General features: G+C 41.8%; 1 protein-coding gene across 1 annotated transcript in view; it reads left to right on the top strand.

The window, feature by feature from the left end:
* Positions 1 to 14,749, top strand: part of GLT8D2 (glycosyltransferase 8 domain containing 2) — a 35,979-nt gene that overhangs the window by 19,274 nt on the left and 1,956 nt on the right. Inside the window, exons 4-9 of the mRNA XM_052640923.1 lie at positions 2,841 to 3,012; positions 7,579 to 7,696; positions 8,496 to 8,580; positions 9,174 to 9,286; positions 11,595 to 11,761; positions 12,762 to 12,874. Coding sequence (XP_052496883.1) covers positions 2,841 to 3,012; positions 7,579 to 7,696; positions 8,496 to 8,580; positions 9,174 to 9,286; positions 11,595 to 11,761; positions 12,762 to 12,874 — 768 coding nt within the window. The remainder of the gene's footprint in view (positions 1 to 2,840; positions 3,013 to 7,578; positions 7,697 to 8,495; positions 8,581 to 9,173; positions 9,287 to 11,594; positions 11,762 to 12,761; positions 12,875 to 14,749) is intronic.

Genomic DNA, 14,749 nt, shown 5'->3' with positions numbered 1-14,749 from the left:
TATGAATTCTTAGTTGAGGAATGTGAGATCAAGTTCCTTGACCAGGGATCAAACCCCTGGCCCCCTGCATTGGGAGAACAGAGTCTTAGCCACTGGACCATCAGGGAAGTCCAAGATGGTAAATTTTATGTTGCGTATTTTACCATAATAAAAATAAATATGGAAAAGAATGAAGCAGGTAAGCAGGCATGTAGTCCACCAAGAAGAGATACCTAATTGAGACTTCCCTGGTCCAGTGGCTAAGACTCTGAGCTTCCAAATGCAGGGGGCCTGGGTTCAGTTCCTGGTCAGGGAACTAGATCCTACATGCCACAACTAAGAGTGTGCATGCCGTAATTGATGATGACCTAAATGAGTGGGGTGGGGGAGGCAGTGGGAGGGAGGTCCAAGAGGGGACTCATGTGTACATAGAGCTGATTTGCTTTACTGTACAGCAGGAGCTAACATTGAAAAGCAGTTATACTCCAATAAATAATAATAATAAAATTTAGATTCTGCATGCCCCAACTAAGACCCAGGACAGCTAAATAAAGGAATGAATGAGACGAAATACTTAAAGACACAGTTTGAGTCCTTTCAATAGGTAGGTTCAGAGACAAGCAAAAATTTGGTCAGTTTCCAAGGACTTGTTTGTAGAAAACCCACCAAGACTAACATTTTAGTTGTGTTCTAGAGTTATTACTCCTACTCAAACTTTAACACTTATAAGAACCACACAGAGGGTGTGTCACAACACACTCCTGGCCCCAAGTTTGTTTGTTTGGTTTTTGTTTTTTTCCCTCAATCTATCTTTTCAAAATTGATTAATTTATTTTTGGCTGTGCTGGGTCTTCGTTGCCGTGAAGGCTTTTCTCTAGTTGCAGAGAGCAGGGGCTACTTTTCATTAAGTGCGGTGGCTTCTCTTGTTGCAGAGTGAGGGCCCTGTGCTGGCTTCAGTAGTTGCAGTTTGTGGGCTCTAGAGCACAAGCTCAATAGTTGTGGCGCACAGGCTTAGTTGCACCACGACATGTGGGATCTTCTTGGACCAAGAATCAAGCCTGCGTCTCTTGCATTGGCAGGTGGATTCTTTATCACTGACCCACCAGGGAAGCCCCATTTGTCAATTTTTAATCAGCAAAAATAGCCTCATTTAGGGCTTTCCAGGTGATGCTAGTGGTAAAGAATCTGCCTGCCAGTACAGGAGATGCAAGAAATCACTGGGTCAGGAAGATCCCTTGCAGAAGGAAATGGCACCCTACTCCTGTATACTTGCCTGGAAAATTCCGTGGGCAGAGGAGCCTGGCGGACTACAGTCCTTGGGGTCGCAAAGAGTTGGATATGAGTGACTGAACACGCACAATGGCCTCATTTAACTTAATATTAGGGGGTTAGGGCTTCAGCATTATACATTTTAGGGATATACAATTCAGTCCACAATAGTATGGAAAGAATGACTCAGTAAATTTCTTTGAGAAAGAGAGAAGGTCATATAAGGTCAAATGTTGTTTGAGCTCTTTACTCCACACATTTAACTTCCTGCCCACAGGCCAACACATTCAGCTGGCTGATCCCACTGCAAACTCCTTTCTCCATGGAAAGAAATGAGTTGCTTTTATAATAGCTGTTAAAAGAACTGTTAGAAAGCACATATCCTGACTAATTAATTGGCCATATGGTGTTTGGACCACATAAATTTATCCAATAGCACATTTTTATCCCATTCAGTGTTAAAATTTTAAAAAGCAATCGGTGCTATGAAATACTGCCCAAAAGAACACAATGTTGGCATCGAAAGATGGATATCTGTGGTATGTTATATGAAAAAAGCAAGTTACAGAGACTATGAAAGTATGATTTCATTTTGGTTTTAAAATAATACATAAAATTTCATGTAATATTTATACTGTGTGTAGTTTACATGCTTTGGGTGTACATTAAGAAGGGTTTGAGAGACATACACCCACCTGGCAGGAGGTCTGCCTTGGAAATGGAGGCTGAGAGGGCTGCAGAAAATGATCACCATTTACTGGATCCTCTTCCATTTGGGCTGGATTTTTTTGAGAAGTGCGTGTTGATTTTTTAATAGACTTTACTTTTTAGAGCAGCTTTTTAGGTTCACAGCAAAACTGAGCAGAAGGTACAGAGACTTCTTCCATTCCTCCTTCCACCACACACACACACACACACACACAAATACATACATACACACACATACACACAGCCTCCCCCACTATTAACATCTTGCACCAGAGTGGTACACGTGTTACAGTCATTGGACTTACATTAACACATCATTATCACCAGTGTCCATAGTTAATTTCTTTCTTCTTCTTTTTTTGGGTCATACTATGAGGCATGCAGGATCTTTGTTCCCTGACTAGGCATCGAACCCCTTGCAGTGGAAGCTCTGAGTCCTAAGCACTGAACTTTCGGGGAATCCCCACCAGTGTCCACATTAGGGTTTACCCCTGGTGTTATTCATTCTATGGGTTTTGAGAAATTTATAATGACATTTATGTACTATCATAGAATACAGAATAGTTTCACTCAACCACTTAACCAGTGGGCCACCAGGGAAATCCTCACATTCTTTTTAAAGGCAAACCCAATAGTTGCACATATACTGACCCCAGCACCTCACTGGTCAACAGTTGGTCACTTAAAGCTGCAAGGGAGTCTAGAAAAATAGTGGTTGGCTGTGTGCCAGGTAAATTTCCAATGTTCTGAGAAAAGGAAAGGTTGGATATCGGAGAATGATGGACGGTCCCTTCCCCACAGTGTGTCTTCCCCCTGGAGTGGGAAAGACAAACCGGACTGTGAAATTCCTTCATGTTCCAAGACTCTGGTTCTGATGTTTCCAGATGATGACTCTGAGACCCCGGAGGAGATGGAGGATGAAATTCCGGTGGTGATCTGTGCAGCAGCAGGCAGGATGGGCGCCGCCATGGCTGCCATCAACAGCATCTACAGCAACACCGATGCCAACATCTTGTTTTATGTAGTTGGTCTCCGGAACACTCTGTCCCGAATTCGGTAATATGTGTACTGTAGACTCTGGAGTTTTCTACTTCCTTTTTTTTTTCTTTTTTAATCAACTTTTTGTTTTTAATATAGTTATTTTTGGTTGTGCTGGGTCTTCACTGTTGCTCATGGGCTTTCTGTAGTTGCTGCGAGCAGCGGCTACTTTCTGTTGTGGTGACTTCTCTTGTGGCTGAGCACAGACTCTAGCTGTGCAGGCTCAGTAGTCACAGCACGTAGGCTCAGTGGTTGTGGCACACAGAGTTAGTTGCTCTGAGACATGTGGAATCTTCCCAGACCAGAGATCGAAATTGTGTCCCCTGCATTGGCAGCTGGATTCTTGTCCACTGCACCACCAGGGAAGTCCCTCTACTTCCTGTTAATTGTTCCTATCTTTTCTTATATGGATTCTCTTCTTTCTTGGGTTTGATAAATGTTCTTCAAATTAATGAGAGGATAACCTGAGGTTTACCTGATGGCCTGACAAATGTGTTGCCTGGCTAAGGAAATTTCAGCAAAGCCTCATTAATCTGATAGGGCAGTGCATTGTTCTACAGAAACGAATTATTTAATGCACGAAGGAAACTCAATCCTTAAGCCATTTACATGAGTCTTTCTTTCTCAAAGTTTCTCCTTTCTCTGCTTTCTTAACCTGATAGGCTATTAATGTAATCATCTAAAATGGCTCAGAATCATCATTAATTATAATTCATTAACTACAAAGTGACTTCTTTCCTATTACACACCATACTAAACCATAAATTGGAGTTGGATTTAGAAGAAATAAACAGGAGATAAAATTCTAAATGTATTACTAAATTGCAAGATAGTTGTATAATTTTGGTATGGAGAGTGACTCCCAGACCTCAGGGGGGAAAAATGGACAGATCTGACTGCTAATATTAAAAAAATGTTAACTGATGAAAAACACTGAGTGAAACTGATCACACAACTGATTAGGAAAACTGTCTTCCACATGTATTCTAGAAGAAGGATTACTATCCAAAATGTATAAAGAATTCTTACCCAAAAAATTTAAAAAGACAAGCATATAGTAGAAAAATGAGCACAGAATGCAGACAATGCACGGAACAAAAAACTATAAATGGCCAGCAAACACAAAAAGATGGTCCATGTTTCTAGTAGGGAAATACAAATTAAAACAATGACATATAGTTGTCTACTCATCAGGACGGTAAATCTAAATAGGACAGCACCATCCTGTGCAGGAAGATGGACATGCTTATTCCTTGTTTGCACAATGTACACTTCATAAATTACTAAAGCATTCTGAGAGGACAGTATGGAAATATCTAATAGAATGGCACTGTGTATATATTTTGACTCACCATCCCATTTCAACAGCTGGGAATATGTACTACAGAAATTCTAGTATACACTACCAAAATATATGTACAACAATGTTAATTTCAGAATTATGTGAAATAATAAAAAAAATTGCCAAGTGCTTAAATGTCCATCAATGGAAGAATATTTAAATGAACTATGGAATATGATCCAGCTATTAACAAAGAAAGAAGGCATGGAAGAGCCCCAAGGCATATTATTAAGTGGAAAATACAAGTTGCAGTACTCCTCACATACTGACCCACTTTATGAATGTCTTAATTCATTTGAGTTGCTGTAACCAAATGCCACAGTCTGGATGGTTTGGCTTAAAAACAGGAGAACTTTACTTCTCAGGTTCTGGAGACTGAGAAGCCCAAGGTCTAGGGGCCAGCAGATTCATGTCTGGTAAGGGCTCACCTCCTGGCTCATAGCAGGCTGCCTTCTTGCTGTGTCTCACATGGAGAAGGGATAGGAGAGGTTCACCAGGGTCTCTTTTATAGGAGTACTAACCCCATTCATGGGGGTTCCACCCTCAAGACCTAATCATCTCTGAAAAGCCACACCTCCAAATACCACCACACTTGGGATTAGGTTTCAGCATACAAATATGTGGAGGACACAGCATTCAATCTGAAGCAATGGAATGAAAAGCCCCCAAATATAAATGTGTACATGTACATGTATGTATTTCTGTAAGAAGAAAAAAAAAAGACCCAGAAATACCCACCAGATCTAAAAAGTAATTATTTTTAAGAAGGATGAAAAAAGTGGAGAGAAGTGATGAAGAGAAGTTCAAGGTATTTCAAGTGTTGTTTCCATCATTTATAAGGAGAATGTATTCATGTTTGATTTTTATAATCAGATTTTTTTTTAACAGCACCAGAGGAGGTACTAAGATATAAAACACAATTGCTCTTTATCTAAATGGTCTTTGGCTGCTGTGGGTTTTTCTGTCTCGTTTTTTTATTCTTCATATCATTTATTATTTCAGATTGTTCACTTAGCACATTGTTAACAGCTCTTTAATTATCTGTGGGTATGAAAACCAGGCTTCCCAGGTGGCTCAGTGGGTTCAGAATCGCTTGCAGTGCAGGAGACATTTGACTGAAATGTTGCAATGCAGTAGGTTTGATCCCTGAGTCAGGAAGATCCCCTGGAGGAGGACATGGCAACCCATTCCAGTATTCTTGCTTGGAGAATCCCATGGACAGAGGAGCCTGTCACGGGCTACAGTCCATGGGGTCAAGAAGAGTCGGACACGACTGAAGCGACTGAGCACAAGCCTGCACGCGTGAAGAACAGATAACCAAACCCCAAACCAGATCACCAAACTCTTCTCATCACTTACTGTTGCAGATTGTTCCTTAGCCTGTTGTTAACAGCTCTTTAATTATCTGTGGGTATGAACACCAGATAACCAAACCAGAAGGATGGCATGTGTAATAGGAGTGAGGGTTTGTACTTGAACCAGAGGGAGGCAGGAACTGCAGGGCTTCATGACGTTTAAGCAGGGACTGTTTCTCAGCTCTTGGTTGTCATCTCCACCACCTCATTTTAAAATATTTTTAAAATTCTTTTTTTTTTGACATATAACACACAAACAGAGAATTGTATAAACCCCATGTACAGCTTAATGATCATCTTTGTGGGATCCTTTGGTAAACACGCCCCTATAACACCAGTGCTCAGCGTGGTCAATCTTTCTAACTGCCATTCTGATGGTGTTCAGGGGTATTGAATTGTGGTTTTAATTTGAGGTTCCTTGATTTCTAATGAGGTTGAGCCCTTTTTCCCCACATGTTTCCTTACCATTTCGATGTACATGTTCAAGTGTCTGGCCTATTTTTCTGTTGGTTGTCTCTCTTTTTCTTGGTTACATGATTTTTTCCTCCCTAGCTTTATTGAGATATATTTGATATACAACATTGTATAAATGACTGATTTTTATGTTTCAAATTTTGCAGGTCTAAATTTTGTTTGGAAGAGTGAATCCTTCTGTCGATTTTTAAAAATAATTTTATTTATTTATTTTTGGCTGTGCTGGGTCTTCATCGCTTTGTGTGGACTTTTCTCTGGTTGCGGGGAGTGGAAACTGCTCTTTGCTGCGGTGCATGGGCTTCTCATCGCAGTGTCTTCTCTTATTGTGGAACATGGGCTGTAGGTCGTGCAGGCTTCAGCAGGTTCGGCACTTGGGCTCAGTAGCTGCAGTTCCCTGGCTCTGGAGCACTGGCTCTGCAGTTGTGGGACACGGGCTTAGATGCTCCTCGGCATGTGGGATCTTCCTGGACCAGGGATCGAATCTGTGTCTCTTGCCTTGGCAGGTGGATTCTTTTACCACTGAGTCACTAGGGAAACCCCTCTTGTTGATTTTTAATCAGCAAAAATGTTACCATGTGTGGTTTTAAAATGTGTGGCCCACATGAAAAATAAAATTGGAAATTTAATTTTGAAATGATTTCTATGAAGAATCATATTACAAATTGGATAAAAGATAGGCAGAATTTCTGTAAGACTGAGCACACATAAGTGGAGAGGGTGGAGAAGAGGAGATGAAGGTGGGGAGCAAAGACAGATGATTGAAAGGTAAAGGTAAATTTAGGTCATCCTTGGAGTCCAAACAGCAGAGTAAACACGATTCAGTCAAAGGATGCCCTGCCTCCTTACAGGGCTCTTACCCCATGGCAAAGAGAATACCAACAACTACAGATGCTGCTTTATAAGAGAGAAGGAACACTGGGACTTCCCTGGTGGTCCAGTGGCTAAGAACTGGCCTTCCAGTGCAGGGGTCGTGGGTTTGATCCCTGGCTGGGGAACTAAAATCCCACATGCTGTTGAGCAACCAAACCTGCGTGCTACAACCAAGACCAGTGCAGTCTAAATAAATAAATAAAGTTTTTTTTTTTTTTTTTTTTAAAGAAGAAACGCTTATTGTTCTTCCAGTTTCCTGCGGAGATATTATGAGGCTCTGGGGAGATATTTGGTTATTACTATTTTGCTTCATTTCCTTTGCAAAAGGAGTTACGTGAATGAAAAAAAAAAAAAAAAGATTCAAAGCTGAACCAGATGGGGGAAAAATGAGAAGGATTTATAGACTAGAATTGACTAAGGTTACACATGCTGTATTTTTCATTTTCTAAGGAGGCAAGACATTGACTCCAAGGCAATAGGTGTATTGAGGCAAGGTTGGGGGTGCGTGCTAGATGTCATTCTTTGTTTTTGTTATCTCTTTAGGAAATGGATCGAACATTCTAAACTGAGAGAAATAAACTTTAAAATCGTGGAGTTCAACCCTGTGGTCCTTAAAGGAAAGATTAGACCGGACTCCTCAAGGCCTGAGCTGCTCCAGCCTGTGAGTAGGGATTACACATGTAGGGGATGGTTCTTGGTGAGACGCTTATTCAGGGTGGAGGGCCAGCCACTGGGGTGCACATGAAATGTTTCTGAAGCCTCGCAGTGTTAGATCTCCACCAAACTCTGCTTTGACCATTTATAAGGCATCTGTTGCAGAAAGGATGTAAGATGGTTTATATAATGAAGCTACATTATGAAGTTTACATAATGAAGCTACATAATGAAAGAAGAAATGAAGCATAAGAAAATGTAGGATCCTTTTATATGTGTAAATATACCTAAGGGGTGGTTGGGGTGCCAAGTTGTGAGACCAGAAAAATATATTCCCCACCCATTGGCAATTGTGTGTACTGTGACTGGACATTACATTTAGTGTGTGTGATGTGATGATGTGAGGGATGATGCATGCGTGTGTGTGTGTGTTTAAGGCTGTTTCAGTTGACCAGTGTCAAATTACTGAGTATAGAGAAAGGCAGGCAATTTGTGGCCAGAAAGATTAATAGCTTCTGTGGCTTCCACTGTAGCAGTTCACAGTGATGAAAATAGTGACAGTCTCAGAAGTGGGGGGCGGAGGTTGGCTCTAGAAGAACCTCTGATAGGTGCTGATTTCAGTTCCAGGGCCCCAGGTAAACTGGGCACTAGGAAGCTCAGGCAGGCCTCTCTGCAGTTTCCGTTTTATTCTGCTCCAAACCTAGAGCTGAGCCATGGTCATGGTCAAAGCTGACCCATGAGCACCCCTATTAGACACTGGAACTTCTGTCTCTTCCTCACCATCACTTCTTTTCTTGTTTCAACAGCTGAACTTTGTACGATTTTATCTCCCTCTGCTTATTCACCAACACGAGAAAGTCATCTATTTGGATGATGATGTAATCGTCCAAGGTATACTCGCCGATGCCAAGAATACTCAGAAAAGGAGCAGCTGATAAGTAGAATGCCCATCTCTGTTCAATTTTGAAATATCTAGTGGCTCAGTGATTTTCATGGCTTATTAAATTTGGTAGTAGTATAAAAAATCAAAGAATATTTTGAAAACAAAGGTTGATATTCACTTTCTGGGACAATCCAGTTGACTCTCTGAGAGCCACTCCCTGTCAAAGTTTGTAATAGGTACCCTGCAACCCTGAAACACAGAGGGATAAAGCCTCACTGATGATGTTATTAGAAGCAAGCTAAACTGTGGTGTTAAACGCTTGTCTTCTCTCTTTCCCACATGCAAAATAAGACGCGCACTGGTGAAATGCCTACAAAGCCACAGAAATAAAGAAATCTGACCAATGCGGATAGGAGCTTATTATCAAGTGGCTTTTCATATGATATGAGCCATTCTTATCAAGCAAAATGCCAAACCACTTGAAACCACAGATTATATACTTTTCCTCCACAGCAAAATCAGGGATTGTTTATGCTCTAAGCTCTCTCTAGCCCTGGAATGAATGCTATACTATTGTAACTCCTGGTGTTTGTTAATTCAGGGGACATACAAGAGCTGTACGGTACCACCTTGGCCCTGGGCCATGCAGCAGCTTTCTCCGACGACTGCGACCTGCCCTCCTCCCAGGACATACACAGACTCGTGGGGCTGCAGGTGGGTACCCGTCTTGGGAATCCTACTTTCACTCCTTCTCCTCCTAGCATCTCAGAGCAAGTGTCATTGTTACCTTTGAGAAGCCGGCCAGTCGGGCAGGACTGATGGGCAGCACACAGCCAGGGGTCTGGGTGGCCCAGTTCTGCTTCCAATGACTCTGGGTCAAGTTACTTTCTTCTGCAAGTCCTCCTTTCCTTACCTGGAACATGGCAACCATAGCACCTACTTGGTCGTGTTTGTGGGTTGTGATGAAACAACATGATGTCAAAGTGTCCACTAAATGCTCCAGAAATGATGGTTGTTACTTAAGTCACTCGTAACCACACTCTATGGCAGAGACTGGTGTTTTCTTTAAAAGAGACTCACTGAAACTTTGGTTCTATTTTCAGAGTTTTTACTGTCTCTCCCCCCACCCCCTTTCAGTAGAGGAAAATATTGACTTTGTTCCAAGGTAAAGAGTTCCTTACCCTTGTAGAAATGAAGGAAGTCATACCCAAATGTAACACTGAAATCAAAAGAATGGCTTTAAAATAAAAGATGCTATTACAAATTGAATGCTGTTCTTCAAAAAAAAGTTCCAAGAAATAATGACATATGTGTGACATTAAAGTGTGACACATTTTAAGGGCTAGGCCCTGGGCCCAGACCTGCCTGTCAAAATCTTGGCTCCATCACTCAGTAGTTTTGTGACCTTGGGCAAGTTACTTTACCAGTCGTTTTCTCCTTCATTTGTCAAATAGTGGTAATAATAGAACTTCCTGGTAGGGTTATTGGGAGAGTTAACTTAGTTAATACATATAAGTTATTGCATGCAACTAATGAGCTAAAGTGTGTGAAGTTCTTAGAATGGTGTCTGCACATAGGAAAGTGCCCAGATAGTTCCATTATGTCCAGGTGTTTTGAGCATCCCATGAGGCAGATTATGGCAGCCTCTGTGGGTGAAATAGTGTGTTTTGCCTCATGTTACATTCACTCAACAACCAGCTAGGAAGTGCTTGCTATGTGCCTGACACTGATTTAGGTGCTAGTAACACAGTAACAAAACTAAAATGTGTGCCTTTGTGTAGCTTCCATTCTAGTGGGAAGAGATGGTCAGCAAACAAGTGAAATATTGAACAGAGGATAAGAGGAGGTGGGGTTGAGATTTAAGTTGGGTGATCAGGGAAGTCTTTGTGGAGACTGTGTTTCTGAGCCTACACCTGAAAGACTTAAGGCCAGTATCTTCACAGATATTTAGGGGAACCGTTCCAGGAGAGGTAACAGCAAATGTGGAGGCAGGGGAGTCTCTGGCATATTAAAGGAACAAGGAGGTCAGGGTGGCAGAGGGGTCACAGGGGAGAGTAGCAGAAGGTGGAGAGGTAATGGGGCAGGGCAGATGGTGGAGGGCATGGCAGGCATTTTAGGGAGTTTGGGATCTACTCTGAATGAGAGGGGAAGCCACTGGATGGGCTTTGAGCAGATGAGTAACACTGAGACAGAGCAGGTTGAGAGGGGTGGAAGCAGGGCACAGGTTGGGAGGAGCTGGCAGAAACCCAGTGAGTGGTAATGATGGTCTGGACCAGGAAGGTGGTAGAGACGGTAAGAAGTGGTTGGCTTCTGGGGAATCCCCTGGCAGTGCAGTGGTTAGGACCCCTCGCTCTCACTGCTAAGGTCCCAGGTTCGATCCCTGGTGAGGAAACTAAGATCCCACAAGTCACATGGCAATATCCCACAAGCCATATGGTGCAGCCAAAAAAAAAAAAAAAAAAAGAAAGAAAAAAGAAGTTGTTGGCTTCTGAATATATTTTGGAAGGAAGATGGGACCACCGGGTTGCTGAGATCTATATGGAAAGTGCGTGAGGAGGAGTCTAGGATGACCTCGTGACCCTAAGTTTTCTAACTGGAAGGATGGAGTGGCCACCAAGGCAGCGCAGGCTGTAGCAGAGCAGGTTTGGGATAGGACTGGGGTCAGTTTGGGGCTCTAAGGAGACCTGCTTTACTAAGCAACCAGACAGACGAGTTGGCCAATATAGTGGAGCTGGAAACCCAGAGAGGTCCCGGATGTCCCAGATTTAGAGCCAGATGACGCTGTTGAGGGAGTTCGTGCTGGAGAAATGAGCAGATGCCAGACATGAGACTAGGGGCACCCAGCGTTCAGAGGTTGGGGAACCAAGAGAAAACTGGGAAAGCACTGGAAGTGGCCAGTGCCCAGGAGGAAGCCCAGGTACTGCCTAATGGTTTCAAGAAAGTGGTTATTTAAAGAAAGTGGTTATTTTCCAGAAACAAAAGATTCCTTGCTCAAAAGCATGTGTATCCTTTTCCTTTATAGAACACATATATGGGCTATCTGGACTACCGGAAGAAGACGATAAAAGACCTTGGCATCAGCCCCAGCACTTGCTCTTTCAATCCTGGTGTGATTGTTGCCAACATGACAGAATGGAAGCACCAGCGGATCACCAAGCAGTTGGAGAAATGGATGCAAAAAAATGTGGAGTATGTGTGGGCCTCTATCATTTTTTCCATGCTCAGGAACAACATTATTCCATTAATTTTCTATGCATAGCTCAGGGGTTAGAAATCTGAGGTCAGATTTTCTTACAGAGGCACTGTTGAGAAAAAAGGGATCAGTGGATGAAAAAGCTATTCTCAAATGATATGTCAGAGGCAGTGAGATCCTGTGCAATCCCTTATTAATATAAACATTTTCTAATATGTTGTTAAATAATGGGATTTTAAATCTTCTCCCAGAATGCCAGTGAACCTTTTCAACTACAAATCATTTATCTTAGTAGAGCTTCTCCTTACACAGATTTAATAATTATTTTATAAAGTTAACTTTTTAAAGGTTGAATTTATTAAATCATTTTTCATTATTGAAATTTTAAGTGATAATAAAAATAACAACCACTGTTACCATGGCAGTGTATATCCTGTCCATCTTTTAAATCTGGATATTTTTAACATTATCATAACCTTGAATTTGTTAAGTAAAGTCATTCTAAATAATGTAGGATTAGAATTTGGGATCTTCAATGTTTGCTATAAAAAAGCCTGAGAAGTAAAACAGCAAAATATTGATATTCTGTGAATCAAGGTAAAGCATATAGGAGTTCATGGTATTCTTACAATTTTGGGTAGGTTTAACAACTTTCAAAATAAAAAGTTGGAGAAAAATCAGACCATAGGCTTATTATTCAGTAAGGGGTTGTCTTCTGCATGCTCAGCTGCTAAGTCATGCCTGACTCTTTGCAACCCCAATGGTCTGTAGCCCACCAGGTTGCTCTGTCCATGAGATTTCCCAGGGAAGAATACTGGAGTGGGTTGCCCTTTCCTTCTCCAGGGGATCTTCCTGACCCAGGGGTAGAACCCATGTCTCCTTTTTGGCAGGCGGATTCTTTACCATTGTGCCAAACCTTTTAAAATGATTAGATTTTACTTCATCTGAGTCTGTGGGACTCCAGGCCAACTGTTGCTTTTCTATTCTGTTTCTTAGGGAAAATCTCTACAGCAGCTCGCTGGGAGGAGGGGTAGCCACCTCCCCAATGCTGATTGTGTTTCACGGGAAATACTCCACCATCAACCCGCTATGGCACATAAGGCACCTGGGTACGTATTTTAGAACACCAAGGTACATTTTATAGATGCTGTGAGGACCAAGGTGAGAAGAGTGTGCTATTATACCAGCTTCCTCAACTCAAATCCTCCAGGTGACCTGGGATCTCACCCGGGATACATTATTTAACCTTCACTGCTCAGATTCTGCAACTGCAGCTGATAAAAAAAATAACCTGAGAGATGTCTCTAGGAAAAGCACTTCAGGAAAAGCAACTGGAATCATGCTTAGCATATAGTATGTGCTCAATAAACATGGACTTTTGTTGAGATACAATGTTCACTGGCAGAACTTTTCCACATGCCTTTACTGCTCTCTTGCAGTAACCTATAGTGGACAGAACCAAATGAATTAGCATAATAGTTGATGATGAATTTAGATAGCTGGCAATTTATCTTATTTTTTTGGCTGTGCTGGGTGTTTGTTGCAGGGCACAGGCGTTCTCTAGTTGTGACGTGTGGGCCTCTCATTTTCGTGGTTTACCTTGTTGCAGAGCATGAACTCTAGAGCACAGGCTCAGTCATCGCAGTCAGTGACTTTAGTTATTACCCTGAGGCATGTGGGATCGTAGTTTCCTGACCAGGGATCAAACCTGTGACCCTTGCATTGCCAGGCAGATTTTTAACCACTGGACCACAAGGCAAGTTCTGTAATTTATCTTTTAGGAAAAAACTGCTTGCTGACTGTATACTATGTGAGTCCCTCAAGTCTTTTATTCACTCTTCACTACAGGAGTACAGGCTCTGGGGTATGGACTGGAATCCCAACTTTGCTATTATCTAAGACCTTAGGCAAGTTACTGAAGCCCTCTGTGCCTTAGTTTCTTCACTTGTAAATGGAAGCTAATATAACCTTATTAAGTTTTTACAAGGATTAAATTACTTAATATGTGTAAACTGCTTAGAACAGAGCCTGACACAGAAGACATTCACTTTCTTTCAAATGTATGGCCCCAACCCATTTGCCAAACCCACTGGGCCAGACCTGTTTAGAAACTTAGAAACGTTCTGAAATTTTAAAAGGTAATGTGCATATACTTACATTATGCAATACACTGAGGGGGTTTTAGATGTTGCTGCCAAAGAAGTTATTAAAAATCCTTTTGCTTTCAAACATTTGGGGATTGATTACTTTAGAACTGGAGACAATGGATTGTGGGCATACACTGCCAAGCCCTGGGTGAGGCTCTGGGGGTTGCTATGAACGTCACTTCTCTCAACAATCCTGCAAGACGGCATGTCTCCTACTGTCCCTTGTAGAAGGAAGGTCAGAACTGTGGAAACTGCATGACCGTCTCCTCTTTATGATGCTGCATAAATAGTTCCTGTCTCCTCACTAGTATCACTCCTGGTTTTCCTGAACATCTGTATGCACAGAAGAGTGATATGGGGACACTGAGGATACTAATATTTCATTTGATTTGCTTTATAATGCCGGGCTAACTGTTAGGTCAAGTGATGAGTGTGGAGAAAATCCCATCAAAGTAGAATAGCTATAAAATATGTGTAGGAACAGTGATGTGGAGCTTAGACTGGGTTAGGGAAGTTAATGATCTTGGAACAGAGACTCAGAATTACATTTTACGAATTATCTAATTTACTGACAAGCAGGAAGGGACAGAACCTTCTAAGGGAGAGGAGTCATTTTTTCTTATAGAACAGAGCCTGCATCTGCGCTGAAGGTTTTGGAATTGGGGATGGTCTGCAAAGTAAAGCTACACAGAAATCATCTGAAAAATGATTCCATTTTCGAGTGTTCTAAAGCAGTAAGCAGTATTAACATTAATGGCTATTAAGTTTGGGTCTAAACAGTTAAGGCTTAAGGTTTTAAAAATTTGCGAAACTTAGTGAAAAGCAAAGCTGCAAGTC

Source organism: Budorcas taxicolor, chromosome 5, assembly GCF_023091745.1.
Source record: "Budorcas taxicolor isolate Tak-1 chromosome 5, Takin1.1, whole genome shotgun sequence".
Classification (NCBI taxonomy): domain Eukaryota; kingdom Metazoa; phylum Chordata; class Mammalia; order Artiodactyla; family Bovidae; genus Budorcas; species Budorcas taxicolor.
Note: the sequence above shows the minus strand (reverse complement) of the source record. Positions and strands in the feature narration are given on the sequence as shown.